Source organism: Trachurus japonicus, chromosome 19 (assembly GCF_045865225.1).
Source record: "Trachurus japonicus isolate A0001 chromosome 19, Traja_1.0".
In the NCBI taxonomy this organism is placed as follows: domain Eukaryota; kingdom Metazoa; phylum Chordata; class Actinopteri; order Carangiformes; family Carangidae; genus Trachurus; species Trachurus japonicus.
The window spans coordinates 17679840-17702819 of record NC_140925.1 but is presented as its reverse complement, the minus strand read 5'-3'; the positions used below and the strand labels follow the sequence as shown (position 1 = coordinate 17702819).

Below are 22980 nucleotides of genomic sequence, written 5' to 3'. Positions count from 1 at the left end.
TGTCGGGGCTTCAATACAAGAGGGACATTACAGACGAGCAGTATGGAGGTATTTGGATGTTTTTTGGTGTGTCTTTTTGGACGAAGAGCTCTGGTGTCCATTCACAACCATTATATGGACAAATACTGCTGCGCAGACCCCCCCGTAACTCAGAGAAGGAACGGAGGACTCTGAAAATTCTCCCAGCTCTTAGTTGACATGAGGGTGAGTAGATAATGAGTGAAATTTGAATTTTGGGTGAACTATCCCTTTAAGGGACCCCATTTGAATTTCAGGTGACCCCACATGTAGCCTAATGATGTTTATTTAGTCTTTATGCAAGTTCATTAAAACCACTACATACATGAAAAAAAAGATGAACATTGATCACATTTGCGTTTGGTTATGAAAAAAAGAGAGATACAAAAAATATAAAGGGATATAAAAAGATACAATGTAATACATTACCTGCAATTTCAAATCTATTCCAATGATTAAAGTGAGGGTATATGGCTGTATGAGTTAAAGGGCCACTGCTTTGGAAAGAGTAGAGAGAGCTTCTTGGATTACCTGTATCACACAACCAGATCTGTTACATCTACTGTATTTAGGTTTGTAGGGTCATTCTGACACAGTCCACAGCTGAGACTAAAGCCAAACACCTGTAATCACACGGATAAAATCACATGTGACACCCATACAAAAAGTGTGCATGCACGTCAGTGATCCCCCCCCGCCCACACACTTCTTGTTGTGCTCCTTCTCTCAGTGTGCCTGAGGGGTCCTGTTTCGACATCAGGTGGAACAATCCCATCTGCAGTGACTCATCAGGGCCAGACAGAGGGGCGTGTCGGAGTGAGGGAGGGAGAGAGAAAAGAGAAAGGGATAGGTGTTTGATTTCACCAGTAGGGCTGGGAGAGACGAGAGAGGTGAGGTAGAGGGGGGTTGGAAAGGAAGAGGGGAAAAAAGCTGAAGGAAATCAGACGATGCGATGTCAGAGTGACCTCCAGCGTGTCACTGCTTATTTGGAAATGTTGGAAAACAGAGACCAATGATGATGAGGAACAGAAAGCTCATTCAGGTTATTGCAGTGTCAACGTTGTGTAGAAATAAACCAATTTGAAAGAAAAACACATTAAAAACTAGGGACAGACACATGAGTGGAGAAAAAAGAGAAAAACACTCAATAAAGGGGAAAAACAAAACATACAAGAAAAAGATGAGAGGGAGTGAAACATGGGGTGATGAATGGTGAGCATAACATGAGACGTTCAGGGTCATTTTGGGATGTAGATTTCTGACTTTGTTTACATGCAGAATACCATTCACTTTAAATGCTCTGTCTCATGACAGCCTCTAGCAGAAATTATTTTTTACTGTGTGACGCACAAGTTGCACACATGGGAACATAAAGTCTTGGAGCGCCAACTTCATGGTAATCATACTTAGGATTGTTATTATCAAGAGTGCATCACCTGAGGATTGGACATTAATGTCAGAATTTGCATACTGTTTCTGTATGTGGGTATGTAAATGTGTCCTTCAACAAGAACCAGTTGGAGTTCTGTGGTGACAGTATTTAGGCCGGCTGTGGGCTCTGTTTTGGTTCTGGTTCTGGGTTCAGGAGTGGGTGTTCCTCAAACAGGAAGGACGCACCACAAAGGAGCAGCCCTAAATGAGTAAGGCAGTTTTGTGTTTATGATTTTATCTTAATCGTATTCCAATTTACAGCTCTGCCATTACATTTGTCTTGTAGGATTGACTGTAAATGAACCCCTGCTCCCCTTACTTACTCTATATGGCTATCAAACTTTCCAGTTCAGCTCTGCATGTTGACAGTCGACAGGGAGAACAGTGGCAGTTTTCCCCTTTGACGTTCATGATCATTGTTTTTGAAACAGTACTGTAGGTAATTGATTTTCAAAAGACGCAAACAAAAAAATACGGCTCCCGTGTCCAGTGTTGAGTTTGTTGTTTAAGATGACAACTGTCTGTGGTGAATTCTATCAACTGTAGCAAACTAATTAGCACATAGTCTGCAATAACTCATCATCTGATTCCTTTTTATGGGACAATTCTCAGTCATCAGGTCGTCTGAAATCTGAGTGTTTTCAGCTGACTTGTGTTCAAACATTAATACATCATCATTATGCACATGATGGGTACAAACGGGATGACATCCAGCATTGTGCATGATGTGGTCATATTTTGCGTGAATGTCAAACTAAATTAATCAGTTTACAAATGACTGGATGTCAATTTCGCCAATGTGAACGCAGATCATGTTTTCCAGCATTTTTTCCAGCCCGCCCCATGACATTGTCATAGATATGGGCCAGCAACAATAGTTTATTGCCAGACACATCTACTACTGAAGATAATTAGATTGAGCGTAATGAACAAACAAGTCAAGACAGATGAGAAAAACAAAACAAAACATTTTTATGCAAATTGCCGGGTATCGGGTATTTCCATATAGCCTACAATCTTGACTGCATCTTGATTTTTTTCACTGCATGTGGCACATTGTGTGGTAAAATTATATTCTCAGTCTCTGTGTTAAATGTGAGTCATGTCTGTGGGAATACTTCAGTGGTAGGCTACAATAATTAATTAAGTTTGGGAGTGGCAGGGATGGTTGGTAGAAAACGGTTAATTTTTGGCTCTGTGAACTTGGTTTTAATTGAAAAAAATATATAAATGTGAGCTGGTCTTTGTCTTTAAGAAGTGAACTTTGAACTATTACTTTTAAGTGTGAAAAAATCCTGTTATTATCCATTTTATTATCCATTATCCACAGTGAAGTATGGGAGCAACATGCGTTCTGCTAAAGGCTAGCTTTTTTTTTTAGCATTTCATGCGGTATGAGGTAAAGACTCAGTCAGGAGTCGAACTGGCGATCACTGCTGCGGACTACTTTCTGTAGAATGTTATTAATTCATTAACTTATTAATTCAGACAGCAATATCATCCATATATTTGCAAGTAAGGCCTGGCGACTGGAGGTTCTAAGCTAGCCAGGCATGCTAATGCTTTCAGCTTAAGTGCGGGAAAGTATACTGTCGGTCCACTTTGTAAACTTTGGGTCTTGCATGTTCAGTATATCTCATAAAGTCCATGCACGGAACTACATGTAGGAGTCTCTTGTGCCCTGGTGTATTTGTTTATTTTCTCCGGCTTGGTTTCAGGTTATTTGGCTCATAGCTGCCCAGTGCATCTGCAATCAAATGATCCAGATTGCTGTTTTTCTCTCCTCCCACGCTCCTCAGTCCCCTCACAAGCAGAGGTCAAGCCTCAGTTGAACAAATAGATGCCACCCGGTCCATGCATTATCAACCTGCCCGCATGTGGCGATGAAGCCGATAGAGCAGACAACATATTAAACATCATCTGGTCTTCTCCCTGCATATGGAGTGAATCTCAGTCATCAGGTCTGTGCTGCCCAGTGACCTACATCCAGGAGAACAAACTCATCAGCTCATGCTGTCCATGCTGTCTGCTGCAGCGGCTGGCTGACTCATGAAGCTGCAGCTGTCTTTTAGAAAGCATGTACCAGGCCAGGTCATAAGACAAAAAAAAGAGAGACCGGCTCTTGATTCTATAGGAAACTCTGGGTGGGGTTGGGAGGGCTACAGCATAGGCCAGAATCATACTACAACATTGAGTGATATGGTATAGCCTAACTAATGAGCATTTATTTGACTGAACCTTTAAAGCAGTACTAAAGAACTTTCAGTTTTGGTTGAGTTTGGCGGCGCCTGTGGACCAAAGCGGTATTGTTTTGCCTGAAGGAAGACTCCATTTCCCATGAGCACTAGCGTGAAGCCCTGTAAATATCCTGCATTAAAATTAACAGAAGACATCAAAACTACGTTTCTGTTTCCAGTGGATCATTTCAAAGTGAAAACAAAAACATAATCAATTGCTAAAGTGCCGTTTTGCCTGTTCCCTCCTTGTTGTGACTCGCAAAAGTGAAAGTAAAGTGAGAGCAGGGTTCCTACCATGCTCCTCAAAGTTGCTTAGTGCCATAGAAAGAGATACAGACCCCCTCAGACCACGACAGAGGTGTTATTCAACTTGTTGTAAGTCGATGTATCATCACAAAAGTTATGAAAATATTTTATGAAGGTTGAAAAGTTACTTAGTGTTGGTTTAAGTTTATACATTCACATCTTGTGTCGTTGTGTCCCTAAAACAGAGACTGACAATGCTGCTGGTTGTGTTTTACTGGGGTGCCATTTTCAGTTTTAGAGAGTTTTAGAAATGATGATCCGGATCATTGTTAAAATCTCTATTTTACTTCTAAACCTGCTTTTGCTGTTCTTCATTTGTTTATTATCTGCAATTAACCAACTGCACAAGCTGTCATCTCCTTCTGGCTTACAGTCCCATGTATTTCCTGGTCCACTGAATTGGATATGGAGCTCATTTGATTGTGTTTTGGTTTCATTCTTGGACCTGAATGCATGTAACAGAGAAACAAAAGGACAGAAAGAAACAGTTGTGACAGAGCTGTAACAGGGTAAAACCCATTGTATTTAAACATGTATTAAGTTTTTTTTCTTTTTTTTGTGGCTCCATGTGTTCATTTTGGCATCATATTGACCAGTACACGACAGTTTGTTAAAATTGACCCCAATGATGTAACATGCCCAAGTGGTCACAGATTTGCTGCCACATTATTTGAGGGTCAAACTGTGGTAGTGTGCCCATAACCTTGATCGTGCGACTATTATTCGGATCAGGTGTCGTGCTTCGTGCAGTATACGTGGGGTAACAAGGAGAATAACACCTCACGGCGAGCTCCCGATCACAAATCCTGTGCTCTCGAGAAAATCAAACTTATTTGAAATCCTAACCCGAACTTTGAAACTCAGCGATTTAGTCATGCAGTTTGAGATGGAGCTGAATCAAACGATTTAAAATATCGCACACTGTATGCCCAGCTTTACAGTGCAATCAAATGTGGTACATTTATGTTGAACCAGGGTTTCAATGGGTGTAAAAAAAAACAGCAAGTCTCAAAAATAAGTTTGGCTAAATTGTTTACAGTCTATATCATGGTCATACCACTTGTGTTTGTTGCCTTGGAGACTCTATGGGGTCTTAACATAGACTTAAGGGCACATTATAATGTATTGCCAGATCTGATTTTAAAACCATTACCCTATTGTACATTGGGCTTAGTGCTGTTTGTTTTTGGAGTCTTTGTGCCTTGCGGTATATAGTAGGATTGCTTAATAGAGCTTAACCTTAAATGACTGCGATACTGAAGATAACAGAATCAGTAGATGCGACTTAATAATCAAATAGATTCTGTATTATACATATTTATTTTGTTCAGCCAGGTAAGAGATTTTCAGATAGATATTCATCAAGGACTGAAGATCCATTTCATTGTTTTCGTGTTTCTATTCATTGGGCTCATTACGCTGATTACAAGGGTGACCTCAGGTGCACCCATACTCTGCATGCTGTAGCGTGTGAATGTGGGTGTTGGTGAACACAGGCTTTGATGTTGTCCTCAGAATGCTTTCACAAAGAAACCCTCTGTTTTTTTCACTTAAGTATTTCAGAACTTGGAGCTTGAGGTTGACCAATGATGCTGATCAATCAAGGATGCATCGTAAATCGTTTGATTTAGTGCAGGATCAGCCTCCACAAGTCGTGCTGAGATGTGCTGTGCACTGAGGAAGTCGAAACAACCCTACATGTCTTTCCACATGTGATTTACTCCTGATGTTATTTTAAACAGCTGTGAAAGACTCGTACGTACTTTAGGCGGAGGGCAGCACCACTTTGACGCTACACTGCCAGGAATGTGCATCAGATTTTAAATGCGATTTTTCAGTGTCGACAATACCAGAGATATTTTTTCAGAGAGAAAATAAACAACTGCTATGATGATAGGGAGAGAAAATTTAGCTTGAGCTCTCCAGGGGTAAGTGTTTGAACATCTGGTTTTACAGAAAGGCTCAAGTGGAATTCATCTGACCCATTTTCAGTTTATCTTTCATCTCCGAAATATACTACAAGTGATGACAGCGAAGTCATCAGCTATTGGCGTTTCTCTTTTCTAAATGACTGTTATTATTGATCTTCCAGTCCACTACTTGAAGCTGCTACGCTGGGTGGGCTCAGGCTGAAGGACAATGCTGGTGGCAGCGTATTGTACTTTCTGTCCTTTATTTGCCTTGGATACAGGAAAAGCATTCAATAGATCTGAAAGGAAGGCTTCCAACAGCAACCACATTGTTCCACCTATTCTCTAGAGTCTAACTGTGCGTTCACAGCAAAAGCGTCCAAAGCTTCAGAAACGCCAGAAGTCATTCATTTTCAATGAGAGCCCGGCGACCCCAGCGACTATAAGCGTCAACTGCTGCCAGCTGCGCTTCCAAAGCGTCGGCTTTGTCAGACGAGAAGTTGAGTCTCGGTTAGCTTTATGGTAATTAGCTATGATGCAGTTCGGCGGCGGTCAGAATAGAGGTGTCATCCGGCTCCTTTAAATGACCAGCGTGATCAAACTGTGACGTCAGTCACTTGAAGAGCGACCAAAGTGGCTAAAATTATTTTGCCTCTTTAGAAGCTTTTGGTGTGAACTAGGGGTGTAACGGTACAGTATATGTATTCGTTCCGTGCCGTCACGGTACGGGGGTCATGGTTCGGTGCACACAGTCACACGACGAATAGCCTACGTCTGAATGAATATTAAAAAAAAAAAAAAGCCAAGTCCTCACTCCAATCTAAGTGGCATTAATGAGCCTCGAAGCTGCCTGCAACCGTCATAACAGACGAAGAAGAGAAGTGATGACAGTGTGAAGTTAGAGGAGCTGCTGCTTTATTTATGTCACCGTGGCTTCTCAATGAAACACAACAGCGGCGACGGCTTGCGACTATAGAAAGCAGCTTGCGACTGGTCGACCGGACAAATTCCGTTTGGCGCTGTTTCATGGATGCGCGCTGCGTCGCTAGAACCGCATCAAACACATAGGCATGTTCACCCTCCCTCCCTCATGTCAATCACTGGTGCGAGGAAAAAGACAACTTGTGTGTAACAGCTTATCCCGCTGCTTTTAAGCCTGTTGACATGAACAGACACCAGAAACATCGCCAAAGCAACTGGCATCTGGCCCAAATTAACTGTGTAAACCAACATTGATGTTAGTTTCTTGTTTTGTTTTGTTTGTAATAGTTGTCAGTTGTCAAGTGCAAGTTTTTTTTCCCTCTAGAATTAATGAATGGCATGATAACACTCCTAATGCACTTGTTTAATTTTATATTCTATTTTTTTTTATTTTACTTTTATAACACAAGACAGATTTTAGTTTTACATTCAATAGTGTCTGTTGTACCGAAACCGTACCGAACCGTGACCCCTGAACCGAGGTACGTACCGAACCGTGACTTTTGTGTACCGTTACACCCCTAGTGTGAACGTATAGTTAGGGTGCACTCACACTAGGGCCAGTTGTACAGTTCCATACTCAAGCACGGCACGCTTGCACTCACACTAAAGCCAAATAATTCGGATTATAGGGGGCAAACGTGCTTGGGCACGGTACAATTGCCTGTGTGAACGCATAATAATATGACAATCAAATTCTTGCTCACTGATTTGCAGTACTGCCCATAATGACCTGAATATGCCCAGAGACACCCAAAAGACAGCAAAACCTTTCACCTTGTACATCATATTACATGTAGGGATGCACATTTTGAATTTTTTTTCTGACCGATAACCGACGCTCGTTAACCGATTATTAAAGGGATAGTTCACCCTAGAATGATATTTCGCTCATTATCTACTCACCCTCATGTTGACTAAGGGCTGGAAGAATTTTCAGAGTCCACCGTCCCTTCTCTGAGTTACAGGGGGTCTTGGCGTAGCAGTTCATTTCAATGCAACGGTTGCAAAGGGACACCAGAGCTCTTCGTAAAAAAACACACACAAAAAAACATCCAAATACCTCCATGATGCTCGTATGTAATGTCCGTCTTGTGCTGAAGCCCCAAATTGCGTAATTGTCTCGAAAAAAATTAAATAAGTCCACATTCCAAGCATGTTTGTAGCATTAGCTCCTAATGTCTGTTGTCCGGCTCTCCCGCTGCCAGCGCGCATGCGCAAGGTTCGCCGTAGCTGCTTCGTCCTGTTGCCTGAGTTCCTCCTCTGTCCATTCTGGCTCGTACAAATACGGCTCAGCAAAGAAATGCAGCTCGTCCTCGACATCAAAATCTTCAGCCATGGCTAAAATATGTTTTAAGAGGCCAAAATTGCACAAAAAAGTGTTGTCCCGGTGCAAGGCAGGCTATTACGGACTGCTTCTAGTCCTTCGCCGGGGTAAACAAGGAAGCGAGTCGGTCTCAGTGCGAACCTTGCGCATGCGCGCTGGCAGCGGGAGAGCCGGACAACAGACACTAGGAGCTAATGCTACAAACATGCTTGGAATGTGGACTTATTTAATTTTTTTCGGGGCAATTACGCAATTTGGGGCTTCAGCACAAGACAGACATTACATACGAGCATCATGGAGGTATTTGGATGTTTTTTTGTGTGTGTTTTTTTACGAAGAGCTCTGGTGTCCCTTTGCAACCGTTGCATTGAAATGAACTGCTACGCCAAGACCCCCTGTAACTCAGAGAAGGGACGGTGGACTCTGAAAATTCTTCCAGCCCTTAGTCAACATGAGGGTGAGTAGATAATGAGCGAAATATCATTCTAGGGTGAACTATCCCTTTAACCGTTAACCGATAAGATTAAGACACTTGCGGCGCACGGCCAAAAAAAAAAAAAAATGTATCGCTCCAATTTATTTTTTTTTTTTTTTTTGCCGTTAAATACACACGTGCGCCGCGACAGCTGATCAGTGCGCTCTGTCTCAGCTGATCGCGCTCATATGGAGGTTAGATCGTCCAATGTACAACTGTTTTTATAAAGTGCAGCCAAACACCAGGCTGAAGGAACAACAGAGCTTCTCTGACAGCTCCTCTGTGGAGCTGCAGGAGAGCTGCAGGTGAACAGGCTGGAGAGCAGCGACGTCCTCTTTTTTTTTTTTTCAGCGCCGTAGTTACAGGTGATTCACATCTATGTCCATGTAGGCTACATTTATTGTCTGACCTTCCTTCACTGGGGCTGCTGCACATACTGTCAGTCCTCCTGTGTAACTTTTTGCTGGGAAATATGACTGAAGGCACGTGAACTCTGCACGTGTCGACACGCCCCCATGAGTTGACGACATAATAAAATAAATAAATAACCGATAGTATTAATCGGTCAAAGTTCTTGTTATCGGTTAACGGTTAAACGGTTAATCATGTGCATCCCTAATTACATGTATAAAATACCATGATATTGCCTAGTCTCATGGCCATGCACAGGGTTTTAGAAAAACAGAGGTCCAAGTAATGAGCTTGTTGGAAGGTTTGAGAGTATGTTCCCTGAAACCAAAAGGATTTCTCTTATCATTTGGGAACTGGAAATTATAGCTTCAAAACTATGTAAGTGGAAATTGTAGAAAAGTGTGTTTTATATAGAATCATAGAGTGTTACATTATGACTCTGTAATTGTCTTAGGTTTGTGTTGCTAATGAGAGGAGAAGCATGTAGCTCTTGATGACCAGTGAAATGTTGGTCTGTCCCTACAGGTGCTATACTAAATCATAGAAAAAGGCTTTTCCTCCAGGCATGTCCTCACCTCCATTGTATCCCTGTATGTTCTGACCTTTTCATAAAGACAGATGACGAGAGTCAAGACGCCAAGGTCACAATGTGACTGAAATGTTTCTGTACCTGGAGGGCAGCTATTCTAATCACGTAACTGCGTTCATGACATAAACAAGCCACAACCTCTAGGAGTAGTACAGTAATGCACTGTTTTCCTTTCATGATTTTTCATTTTGATCCGATTCATTTTGATGTCTCTTGTGAAAGTGGTACAAGGACAACATTTAGGTCTGTATTTTTTACCTTGATGGGTATTCGTTTTGCCTATTTAGCAGTCCACTTATTTCAGCTGAATCACTGTGGATGATATAATCATGGTGACATAATAGATTCAACCTCTGTTGTTTGCCTGGGGGGTCGGTGGATGCTCATATCAGAAGTCATAATGTTATCAGGCTTTTAACTCATTGAGTGCCGCGCTCCTTTCCAAAGTTTTAGTCAAGTGTACCGGCAAATTAGACCATATTTGACTTTTTATTTTAGAGCCATAGTGTATTCTATATTATTGCCACCAACACATACTGTAGCTCATTTGAAAGGTTTAACTTTATCCTTCAAATGGCCACAAACCGTTTGTTTCTACGTGCCTCCGTTCCTGAGAAAAGTCAAGCTAAACATGGCTGGGTTTCACCAAAATCCCTCCTTTTTTTCTAGAAAAGGAGATAGAGCGTCTTTTATGAAAGGTGCGCTGTTTGTGTCTGTCGCTCTTCAGACACTCGCATTTCTGGATCAAAGGGCTCGTATAAGATAAATATACACAACAATTGTTGTTCTATTCACAAAACCACCATCGGGGGCGGGGGGGGCGCCACTAAACAGCAATAACACAGACGCACCGTGCCGTGTCACAGCCTCTCGCCGCGGAACGTGAGGCTCTGCCGGCCACAGCGGCTCGCGAACACCGGTCCCGCCGGTGGTCGTGGTTCTTCTGTGGTACGGGTCGGTGGTGCCGGTCTGCTTTGGTCCAGAGACCATCAGATTTTACCGCGGGAGGACTTTGGGGAGGACACGGTGTTGCTCCAGATGAAGACCGGGCGGGACAGTGGGCTGAGAGCTTCCTGGTTCAGCTCCCAGCTGCTGCAGCCTCGCGGGTGAGAGCGGAGCAGCAGCGGAGCAGCTGCTGCATCCACATGCAGACCTCCGTTTGCAGAAGCTGAGTTATGATAAAAACTTCCAGATCATGAGCTGTCATGTGACTTTGATCGTCATCTATTTCAGTTCTCCTCGTCGTAGAGTCCCCAAATTTACATATAATGTGTATTAAAGTGTCTATTTTCATAATTTAAAAAAAAAGCAAAAAAACGAAAAATTTCGTTTTTGGCACTCAACGCATGGGAACGAAAAACGAGAAATTACGTGGTTGGCACTCAATGAGTTAAGCTACAGGAAAAGGAACATTTCAGGGCAAAGTAAACTAGTGATTATTACATAATGTACTCAATTATTTTCCAGTAAGTCAAGTTAAATGTAACTTTGAGATTCATTGTTTCACCTGTTGATTCAAAGGTGGTAAAACACATGCAGTTGACTCGATATTGTATCATTGGGCAATGTATTGTGTGCTGTCAGTCAGACAGTGGTGATTGGACAAAGTTCAAATATTTTCCTAAGGAACTCCTGATTCTGATTCCAGTTCTTTCATCCTAACTTCATTAAGGGGTGAGAACTGGAAGAGATGTATCGTCACTATGAACTCATTGGTGAGATTAGTTAGAAAATTCCATTTCCTACAATAAACCAAATGCTACATATTTAGTAACATGATGTAAATGTAAAATTATTCATTCTTCGCACAATTTCTTTAAAAAAAACTTGCTGTTAGTCTACACAGAACAGTAAAAGATTAAAATAAATAATTAAATTAATAAAAAAATAAAATTAGGAGGATGTATCTTAGCCACCCATCACTCTCTCCATTATATACTGTATATACATTTTTATATAAAACTACCCTCTCTAACCCATCAAGTTGCAGTTGGTGGTTTTGCATCTTTCCCATTCACCGTGATTATTTTCTTGACAATCAATTATGAAATATTTTCCGTGTGTACATCTGATTTGCATATCAGTTCAGCTTCCAACAAAAAAAAAAGAAAAAAAAAACACTGAATCAGTGGGGAAATTCATGTGTAAACTGCTGTCAAGTTTAGTCACCAAGCTTCCTAGGATGTTTCCATGGACTGGAGGTGATGCTTTCAGCTCACATTAACACTGAACAGACAAAGAACATCACTGACACACAAGAAATCATCCTCTAAATTGCCACACTCAGTTTTAATTCTATCTGACCTAACAGTTGTGAATATGTTTTCATTCTGTTCGTTAGTAGTCATGTCACATGTCTGTGCAAAATTTCATTAGCTGCAGTCTATTCTGTGGCTGTGGAGACATTTCTCTAACAACCAAAAATGCCAGGGCAAATGGTGAACCTGCTGGTGGCAATAGAGTCAGAGTGTCACCGAGTCACAGGATCATCACTATGTCTGTACAAAATGTCTCAGCAACTTTCTGTCCGGACCAAAAATATTTGTCCAGTCAGTCATTGGCACGGCGCCGTTGCCATTCCTAGAATCACACTGATTTTCAGCCATCTTTCTAAATGTAGTTTACCTTGTTGAAAGAACATGCGCTCCCATGCGAATTATACTTTCAGCACTGTAGGTGCCAAAACTCCATAAATCCTCCACCATGTGTGTGTATGTGTGTGTGCATTTTGTGCCTGTGTGCACACTTTTACACTTACCTGTGCAGTAACCTCACCAGCGGCTTTTCAGGCTGATTCCAGGATGGAGACTGTATCCCAGGAGAAACTGGAAATAACCACAACTTAAGGTACTCTGAAGTAACCTTTTCACACCTCAGTATTACATAAGTTGTACACGTAGTCTTCTTGTCAAAATGTGCGTATTTTTAGTGTGTAGATGAGGGCAGGATGAGTTGAGGGGTAATTCTAGCCATATTTGCCGGGTTTTTTTTCCCTCTTAAAGGACATCAAACATCAAAAGTCCCTCCCCCTCAGATGTCTCCCTAATGTCCTGACTTCAAACCCATTTGAGTGCCTGCATCTAAGATTTAAGTGGGCTGATGGGGATGCAGGAGGAGCCTGTTACCTAAGCCTTGATTGAATTTGTCTTGGGGAGCTGCTAGTTCTGCCAGGCTGGCGCCACTCTTTGTACTTTACCTCGTCCATGCCCTCGCTGATTTCTTTTGGCAGGATTGATGATTTGATAACGGCATCGGTAGTCTGTGTGCAGAACACCTGCGTATTTTTAGTGTATTCCAGCACCCCATGGAGGGTTTGTAAATTGTGTTGAGTGATTGAAGGGGAGCTTGCAGAACCATCGCCGCCTCAGAATAGAGTGTACTGGCATAAGAGGAGTGCTAATGTGGACGTGGAGGGTACTTGGCATGTTTCCCACATGGATGAAAAATGTGTCCCTAGGTTTCAGATTAGCTGTGTTATTATCTGTCTGTATTTGTCATAAAAAACCTCTTAGAGATGATTAGATGCAGCGAGAAGAAAGGTGCAAAGTGTGTTCTTTTTTATTGCAGCTTGTGCTTCATCCAACATTTTGGGTTGAGAGAGAAACAGCCATTATTAATAAGGTATTAAGAAGGTACAGCTGCATTCTCAGAATGAATCACATGAACATCCCTGAATATTTGATGTACTCACATGCATGCATTATGTTGTGGATGTGTGTGTATGTGTGTGTATTTGTATCTATCATCTCTTCTGCTCAGTTTCTAGGCTCTTTATTGTTTTCATTGCACATGTTGCCCCACGGGTCTCTGCAAACATAATGTGTATTTTCATTGTGATGCTATGCTGATGATGTTCAGATAGCTCCCCTTAAAACTGAATTGTAAAGACATGTGCAAACTTTGGTTGTGTGAATTACTGGCATCAAGACTTGGATGAGTCTAAGTTTCCTAAACCTAAATGACAGTAAGAGGAAGGTCACAGTGTTTGGGCATCATGAACGTTATAGTGATTATGTTACTTCATTTCATTTCATTTCATAACCTTTAAACTCGGAGATATATTGAGGAGTAACCTCATTTATAATATAGCCGAGATGAAACACAAAACATATAAGGACAGAAGACAAGACATTTGAAACATACAAAAGCATAACAGAATACCAGAAGTTAAAGGTGACAAGGATAAATTGAAACATAAGTGTAGTTAAAAGCAGTAGCAGTTACTCTAGTTATGGTTTTAAATTGTCCTATTGATAAAAGTGAGGTAAGTTTCAAATGATTTTGCAGAGTGTTCCAGGTTGTAGGTGCACAGTAGGAGAAACTGGTCTTTCCAAGTTTGGTGTTAACAGATGGAACCTGCAGTGTGAGCCAGTTTTTTGAGTGTGTACGACAGAGACCTGCATTAAAAGATACTGAGTTAATATAAGATGGTGAGAGACCAGTGAGAGCTTTAAAAATAAATCAGAATATGATAGTTTTCTTGAAGGTTGTCAATGTCTTGTCTATCTCCTCTTCTCCTCGCCATTACTCGGTGTATTCTGATCTGTTACTATGACTAAACTACCGTAAAGGTAGAACATAGTCAATATTCTGTATAATGTATGACATTTGATGTATGAAATTTGATTTAGTTTAATCCAGCCATTAAATACTCTTGACTGTGGCCAGATGTTGTTTTGAAGCCTGCAGACAAACACTCACATGACTCTAATGTCAAGGATCACAGCCCTGGAGAGAAGCATGATCCTTGTCCAGTCACACTGACATAATGTCATTGAAATATGTCAGCAGGTCAACTCCTGCAAGATTTATGTCCCGCACAACAGTAGCAATTGGCTCACTGTAGGATTCACTTCTGTTGATTGTCTCATAGAAAGCCATGTGAGGAGAAAATGTGCCGACTAAACATAAATTCAGCATTAGCCGACATCCCAGAAGAATGAGGCATTCAGGAGCAGCAGCAGCACCAGCAGAGTCTGAGACAAAGGTTTTTCCTCTGTGACTTTGCAATGAGTTTTGTCTGTGTAGCGCAACATTTATTTTGTGTTTTCAAGGACAGTGTTGTCATTGCTATTTATTTTATTAGTTAGAGTTACTCGTTACTATTCCCAAAAGGTAACCGAGTTACTAACTGAGTTACTGCATTATGAAAGTATTAATTACCAATAGTAACGGCACATTTTATTGTTATTTATGATGCTGTTATTCCCATTACAGGTTGACTTGGATTTGACATTAAGTGAGCTCGTAATCAGATCCTCGGAAATTGTCGACTATTAAGTAACGAGTAATGAGACCTTCTAAATTTCGGTAATTGTAACGGCGTTATTGAATTTGAAAAGTAACTGTTACGTTACTGTACCACAGTAGTTACTGCAAAAAGTAGTGGCGTTACAAATTAACACCTGTCTTCCTTGTGCCTGTGTGGGTTCTCTGGTTTACTCCCATGGTCAAATGAGTGCTAGGCATGAATGCGAGTCTGTGCGTTCTTATTAAGAGAGGATGTGAAGAAATCAAGGAATACCAGCAACAACACAGCCACCATCCATGTGTACCATTATGTCATGTCCCACATTTCAAATGAATGCATACCAACATCAAGCTGTGTCATCTTCTCATGTCTGCATTCACAAACTTGTCACCTGTAAAAGCATTTCCCTCCACTGCTGTTGTTGTTGTTAATTGTTCAGTGTTCAGTCTCTCTCCTGCTCCTTGTGTCACACAGTTTTCATTGGATTTTACCATTCATCTGAGTCACAGAAGAGCTTACATGTTTGGGCTTTTACTGCACTGTGGTCTTCTTCTCCTGGTACAGAGAGAGAGAGGAGGGAGGGATAAGAGGATGGAAGAAGAGGTTGATGAAGACAGAGGAGGAGAGAAACACCAAGCTGCAGACCGCAGATACAGATACTCTAAAGATCCAAAGGTCCAAAGAGATGGGAGCTTAAAGTCCCATCACTGCCACAGGCTGCTTAAAGTCCGACTCTGCAATGAACACAACTTTAAAAAGACTGTGTTTTCTCAGATTTACCCATAGAGTAAAAAACACTACAAATGGTGTTTTCATTAAGTCCATTTCTGCAGCCACTAAAACACTTATGTGAAGTTTTCTTCTTATACAGTATACATTTTCCTTCTTTTTCTGCCTTTCCTCTCCTGAGCGGAGAAAAGCTATTGCCATGGCAACATTTGTGTCCTTTATGGTTCTGCATGCTTCACAGTCACTTACGCACTTCCTCAGCCCACGGTCAGTCAGCAATTCATAAGCAAGTCTTTCCACAACTCTCTCACTCAGTAATGCCACAGACAGCGAGGTCTGAATGCTCACCAGCGTTGTGTAACTGACAGGAGGGTGAACAGTTTCTATTTTAAATGTGAAGTGCTTTTGGGGAAATGCAGCTGTGTCCACTTGGAGAGGATCTTTTGTTGTCAGCTCCAGAGGGAAATGCACTTTAAAGGAGACATATTATGTCCCCTTTCCACAAATTAAAATAGTTCCCAGGTGTCTTAAAGACATATCTGTGACATGCTTTGGTCAAAATACCCCAAGAATCAAACATCACAGCTCTTTTCATACTCTCAAAACAGCCCTGTTCAGAACGGCTGGTTTCAGTGCCTGTCACTTTAAATGCAAATGAACCACTGCTTGCCCCGCCCCACCCGTTCTGCTGGTACCAGGTAGGGGTGGTATTATGCAAATTCGAGTCTTAGTTACATCACTGGAAGACAACTGAGGAAACGGCTCGTAAAACCATGTGGATTTCAACCTAGTGAGCCTGCACAATACAGTTTTTTTTTTTTGTCAATTCTCACATTTTGGGGGCCGGAAGGCAAGACAAACACCCAAATATATGATAAAGAGCCTGCAAAAAGTGATATTTCCATAATATGTCCCATTTAAAGTCGCTGCTAGGGATGAAGAACAGTATAAACAGGTGACACCACATGAGCAGAACAGCAGCTGAATGTTTAATCTCTTTTTCTTTTTCTGTTATTTTCTTATTTTCACAATTGACACAATTTCTCCTAATATCACACATGGGAGTTCAGTTTTACTGTGCTAAGATCTCCTGTGTCCATAACAGAGAAGCTCGCATGGATATGTAGAGAAAGACACTCATCATAACTTAATTTCTTGGGAATAATGTCTTAGGATTTAGACTTTTTACCTCAGCATTAAAGGTAATCGAGGTCAAAGCCCTGCACAAGGCTGTGCAATATGCCACTACTTTAAATACTTCCTCTCCACTAAGAGCTGAAGTGAGGGATGATGGAGGTGATTTCAGGCTTCTGTCACAGGAAGAGAGAGAGAGAGAGAGAGAGAGAGAGAGAGAGAGAGAGAGAGAGAGAGAGAGAGAGAGAGAGAGAGAGAGATAGAGAGATAGATAGATAGATAGATAGATAGATAGATAGATAGATAGATAGATAGATAGATAGATAGATAGGATTAATAAACCTGAAGGAAAGAGCTCTTTCATAACATTAAAGCTACTGCAGCGATTTCATAAAATGACATTTTCTAAGTATAAGGAGACGGAAATGAATCTTTAAATGGCACACTTCTCTGCTGCTGTGAGGGGGAAAAACGGAAGCTTGAAAAATCCTCTGCCATCTAGAGAGGCCAAGGTTTTTTTTTTATAGTAATAGGTAGAATAAAAACAGCCTCCAGTCAGGGATAAGTCAAAGTAGGCAATAACATCAGCAGTTGTAAGTGCATGTAGACTGCAAAAACATTTCAATATTGTTGTTATGAAAAACAAATTGTTTTCAGCCTCTTCTACGTCATATTCTGGTTTTACTGTCTAAAACATTACTGTTTTGTTGTATCTCTGGGCTCTGGGGCCAGCAGCAGTGGAAGGCAGGCTCTCATAACACTTAGGTTTGGCAATTAGCTGGTGAACATAGTGGAGCCACTGGTTAGAGCCGGATGTTTCCCTCACAAATTGATGGAGACTATTCAGTCTCTTGTGTTCCATTGTTTTCCTCTCATTGACATCTTACAGAGACTGACTTCCTGCATTCAGTTGGGATTTGAAGAACACCATCATCTCATCTCCTCTGCTCTATGTCTCTTATTTGTCAGGTGGCGAGATGGGAACATCGCACAAGGACAATCTCCAGGTTCTTCGGCAGCCCTTACCTGGCCTGTTACTGCCTGGGCTTCATCATCATTCTGCTCAACGTCTACCGCAGCCACAGGTGAAACACGCATCCTTCGCCTTCTCACTAATTTAATTATTAACTATTTGAGTGCCAGCCCTTTTATAAAATGGTCAGTGCCATGTGCCAGCGTTTCGGGGCATTTTGAGTAATATTTTAAGACCAATAGAATATTTTGTACTATGACTCTGAAAACACAAAACAGCTCAAAGGAAAGAGGAGACTCTCTATTTAACTAGGGAAAAAAACATTTGTTTGTACCTTGTTCCATTCTTGATTTATCTTAAGTTGAATAGAGCCTGGTTGCACCAAAATAACCACTTTTTTTCTAGAAAGCTGAGAAAAATGCATTTTTGTGAAAGAGAGTCTCTCAAGAAAAATAGTGATTTATCCGTTTTAATTTTGGCTTCAAAAACATGTAAGACATCTGAAAATTTCATTTCACATGTTTATTCATTGTACAAAAAAAAACAAAAAACTAAAATACAAGAACAAGTAGGAGTCTTACTCTGCAGAGTGATGCCTGCTCTACTACTCCTCCTGCAGTTGTTGCCCCCTCACCCTCTCCTAACCCCCTCCTCCCCCCTCCCCTCCCCTCCCCTCCTTCTCCTCCTGCTTCATCCCCTCGTCTCTGAAGTAGGGAGGGAGACATCGTGGCGTCTTCAGCCTCTGTGTTGGACGCGGCCGCGGCAGCGACGCACCGCGCTGATCTCTCGGTTCGTCGTCACGTCGGTCAGACAGCAACTGGTGAAACTGACTCCGCGATCCGCTTTCGCTTCGGCATTTCGGTGCTGATCATCTAGATGAGTTTACCTTTCCTGCCTCCTCTGATCACTTCATGCTGGAGCTATGCTAATAGCACCGTGGCTAAGCTTTCCTCCAGCTCCACGTTACACTTGTTCCAGGCTCTGCCCGTCGTTTTTCTCTAGAAATAGAAACTTTTTCCAACTTTTTTATCTCTGTACCGATCGCACTCGTCTTCTCCTTCTTCTTCACTTCTTGCTCTGATCTACAGTCTTCTTCGTTCTACACATCCTAGAAGCCCCAAAATTACTTACAGTGTGCGCAACAGCATCCCCATTTACCAGCCCCAGAAAACTGCATTTGATGTATATGTACGTCATTGGCACTCAAGCGTTGGATTTTGATTGACGTACATATACGTCAATGGCACTCAATGAGTTAAGGCCCATTTATGCTCAGCGCATACGGATTCGGACAGAGCCTTTCGTCCGTACTCTGCATTCATTTCGTCAGTTTTTCGTCCGTTTCCACAAAGCTTACGGATACGGACCAAACGGAGCAGTACCACCGGAAAGTGTGGGGGCGGTGTTGCTGTCACTACCCGATACGTAGCCTAGATCCAGTGTGAGACAGAAGAAGAAGAAGACAAGATGGCTGAATGAGTGAAAAAAATGCTCCGTCCTCCAGCTGTGATGAATTTAACGGCCTTACGACCACCGCCTCTTAAAGCAGATATCAGTGGAATGTTTTTGTTAATATAAGTCCTAAATAGTCCTATTTTCCGTCAGCAATCACTTACATGAAGTATTTCAGCCTAAACACGAGTCTCTCCGTCACTCTGCTCTGCTGTAACCCCAGGAGAAAATTTTCCTTGTGGGATACAAGTGTTATCCAATGAGGGGAGAGAACGGCATGAAGGGCTGTGTGTGCAGCCAAGGGATGCGCGTGAATGTGGTGACGTAGCACGAGGACCAATTGATGCCTGACAAGGGCGGGGGCTGCTAACTCATGGTGCGTTCAAGGAAACTCGTACTTTGTGTTTTTCCTTCCTGTGAAGTCATACCAGTTCGATCTGGTACGAGTTCACGGGTCGGAAGTTACGAGTGGCCGTTATAGGGAACTTTCACAGACAACAGGACGGTAAAAACACGAGCTACGGGTTACCTGGAACGCTACCAAGTCGTAGTTGTGACTTGAAGCTGTAACTTACGGTTTCAAAAGCCTGCCTTGAACACAGCATTAGCCGAAACGGCCGTGCCGCTGTTATCTGCTTTAAGCCAGGGACACACCGCCCCGACGCGCGCCGACGGCCGCTTGTCCGACGAGTTTGTCGCCTCCCGTCGGACACCGTCGGGAGAGAGGAAGCAGTGAAACACACCGCCACAACGACTGCCGACTACATAGCAGCCTGTACGTTCTTCGCTTGCGCGAGATGCAATAAATCTCCATAACAGCGGGTGGCGCTAGTCTCGTGCCCGTAATCCAAAACATGAAAACAGGAAATGACCTAACGGAGAAACCATAGAAGAAACCAGGCAGATTAAAAACAAAGCGCACACAACAGCTTGGTCTTAGTTTTGAGAAGACGTTTTGGAAACGATCCAAAAAAAGAAGCAAAATGTAGTTCGTCTTTGCCTGCGCCATGTGTTTTATGTGTGGTTTGTTTACTAATAGATCCATGGTTTACTATGTCACTTCCGCCCCTCCCACACACCGCGCTGATTCGCTAAGGCACCGCCCGTCATAATCGTCATAGCTGGCACACAGCCACTCCCGACGGCCGACGAGCCCCGACTGAGCATGTTGAATCGGCCCCGACGAGACCTGACGGCTTCCGACGCTCCCCGACGGAGGTGAACACACCAAACAGACGAGAAACCGACAAAGCCTGACGCCCGACGGTCGGGGCGGTGTGTCCCTGGCTTTACAACGAGTCTGTTTTCCTCTTTTATTCATGATGTACATTATCAAGATCTCCTCCATAGTCGCCATGTTTGTTGTCATAAACCTTTGACTCTGAGCTGCCCCCTGGTGGATGTATTCGTTGACATCCATGCCAACGTAAACGACGCATGAAAGTATGTGGGCAGTGACGGTAACAACGTTTAAAACGGACGCCTAATTTCGTCCGCACATGGAGCATAAATGAGCCTTCAATAGAGATATGTTAGCTTGACCAAACCAGAATACCGTGTCTCCCTGAAGAGGATTAATATCTGTGTTTGTGTTTTCACTTTGTGTGTTATGGAATAACAGTGGCCTCTTGCTCTTTGGTGCTGATGCAAATCAGCAAATGTCCTGCCCACACCAACCTGTTCAGGTTCAGTCAGTGTAAAAAGTGGAGGCCCAGCTGCTGTCCACACACTGGCTGACCCTCCGTCTTATCTAACTTTTCTTTCAACTGCCCGGTTTTGTTTCCAGTGTCCTGTTGATGCTAAACCTCCACACCAGCTGAGCGTCTTGGTCAAACTTCATTACAGGACTCTGCTCACATCCTTTTCATGTCTTCCTCCTTTTCTTTCTTCCACCCCTGCGTCCTCTTTTCTTCTGTGTCACTGCTGCTTTTTTCTCTTCCTCCCCTCCTTATCCGCGCCTACGGTTCTCTGTGTGCCAGTGTCGCCCCACTCCTGCCATCACACAGCAGCCAGTGGATGTACACGCCCCCACACCTCCCACTATGGATCAAAATGGTGACATAGCACCCCTAAACAAAAACCACATAAAGTATGTCAGTGTGAGATGATTTCTCTCTCTCTCTCTCTCTCTCTCTCTCTCTCTCTCTCTCTCTCTCTCTCAAAGGATGTCTGTTGCCTGGCAACAACACTTTTGGAAGAAGCTGCTTTGAGGCGATAAAATTGCCGTGCCAGTTGTATTCTGTTTCTGAGGAGAATGTTTATCAACACTTATTTCAACCAGAGAAACTAAAAATAGCGGTAGTACATAACAATTCATTGAGGAACAGGAAGAAAAGATGTGAATGAGGTGAAAAATGGTTCGGTTGTTCCACCTTGACTCATTCATATAAAACTCACGCTTTGAAATAACCTTGAAATGCTTTCTGTTGCACTGAACTCTGCAATGATGAAGCGGTTTGTATAATTTCTTGGAAAATATTTGTTTTTTTGTGAGGGCATGCATGCATATAGTATTTATTCCTCTCTGCCAACATAAAAGTTTTAATATTTTGTACTTTCCAGATGTTTCAAATTGAAGCTTTGAATCCATACAAGGATATATTTATGGATGTATGTCCTAAACACCATCACAGTGTTGGTTTACATCTCCCTTGTCTTGGTCTGACTGTTTAGATAAAGATAAAGATACTGTAAGGCTTAGGATAAAGACACTAAAGATGTTGGAATGAGGTTCCAGGTTGGCTGAGGGCAGAGACTGTGTAGTTGTGACATCACAAAGTTACAGAAGCCCTGACGCTGTGTTTTATGGCTCTGTTTTTCTTGATATGGGTCATGGGCATCCATCAGTTTAGCTCTTTGATACTTTCAATATAATAATAATACATATACATGTATTTGAAAAAAAAGCAAAGAATGGAAATGTCATAGGTGACCTTTAATGTAAGAGTTCCTGTGGTTTGACACAGAAAAGTCAGTGTTGTAGTCATGGGGTGTAGTTCAGCCACAGTCTACATGTTGTATAATGTTCTGTGGTCAAGGAACTTGCATGCATAGAAGTGATGCTGCACATTTTTTATTTTATTTTTTTAGCTGTGTCATTCTACAGTGCAATGATAACAAGATGAGAGACTGTGAAGCTTAGTCTTGAAATGACCTTAATGGAAAACCAACTGCAGTAGAACCAAAAGGCAGCACACCACAGAGTAGTACTACTACTAAGTTTCTGTTCTCTGGTGACGGTTGCTGACGAAGCTACAACCTCTAGTGCCTTTACTGCAATCTCTTCTTCATCTGACAGAGCTAGCATAACTGAATTATGTCAAGGACGCACACCATAGATCTTTGATTGTGTGGAAATGATGAGGCGTTGATGTGGAGTGATAATGGGTGAGTCCCTACGTATGCTGTGTTCCATTTAAAAGACAAATTAAACTTCTAACGTCACATTTTTTATAATCTGTTTAAGAACGGACACTGTAGTTAATATAGCCAGTGCTGGTGTCTAGACAGGGCTCATTCAGCTCCACTGACCTCACTATTTCCTAGTGCATAAAATTGTGTTACTTTATAATAATAAAAACAACAACATTAGCTCAAAGAAAATCTACTTGTTTTTTGGGATAATTTCGCTGGAAATCATTGTCCTTGCATAAACTGACATAAAGACAGAGTTTATTCAGAAAACTGACTGGTCCCACCGTCAGAAATGGGAATGACAGATTTATATATTTATTATGTTTCATGCTTTGCCGCTTC

The 22980-nt window shown here is 42.1% G+C and overlaps 1 protein-coding gene across 1 annotated transcript in view; it reads left to right on the top strand.

The window, feature by feature from the left end:
* Nucleotides 1–22980, top strand: part of pemt (phosphatidylethanolamine N-methyltransferase) — an 80341-nt gene that overhangs the window by 18741 nt on the left and 38620 nt on the right. Inside the window, exon 3 of the mRNA XM_085761674.1 lies at nt 17769–17884. Within this exon, the coding sequence (XP_085617800.1) occupies nt 17769–17884 (116 nt within the window). The remainder of the gene's footprint in view (nt 1–17768; nt 17885–22980) is intronic.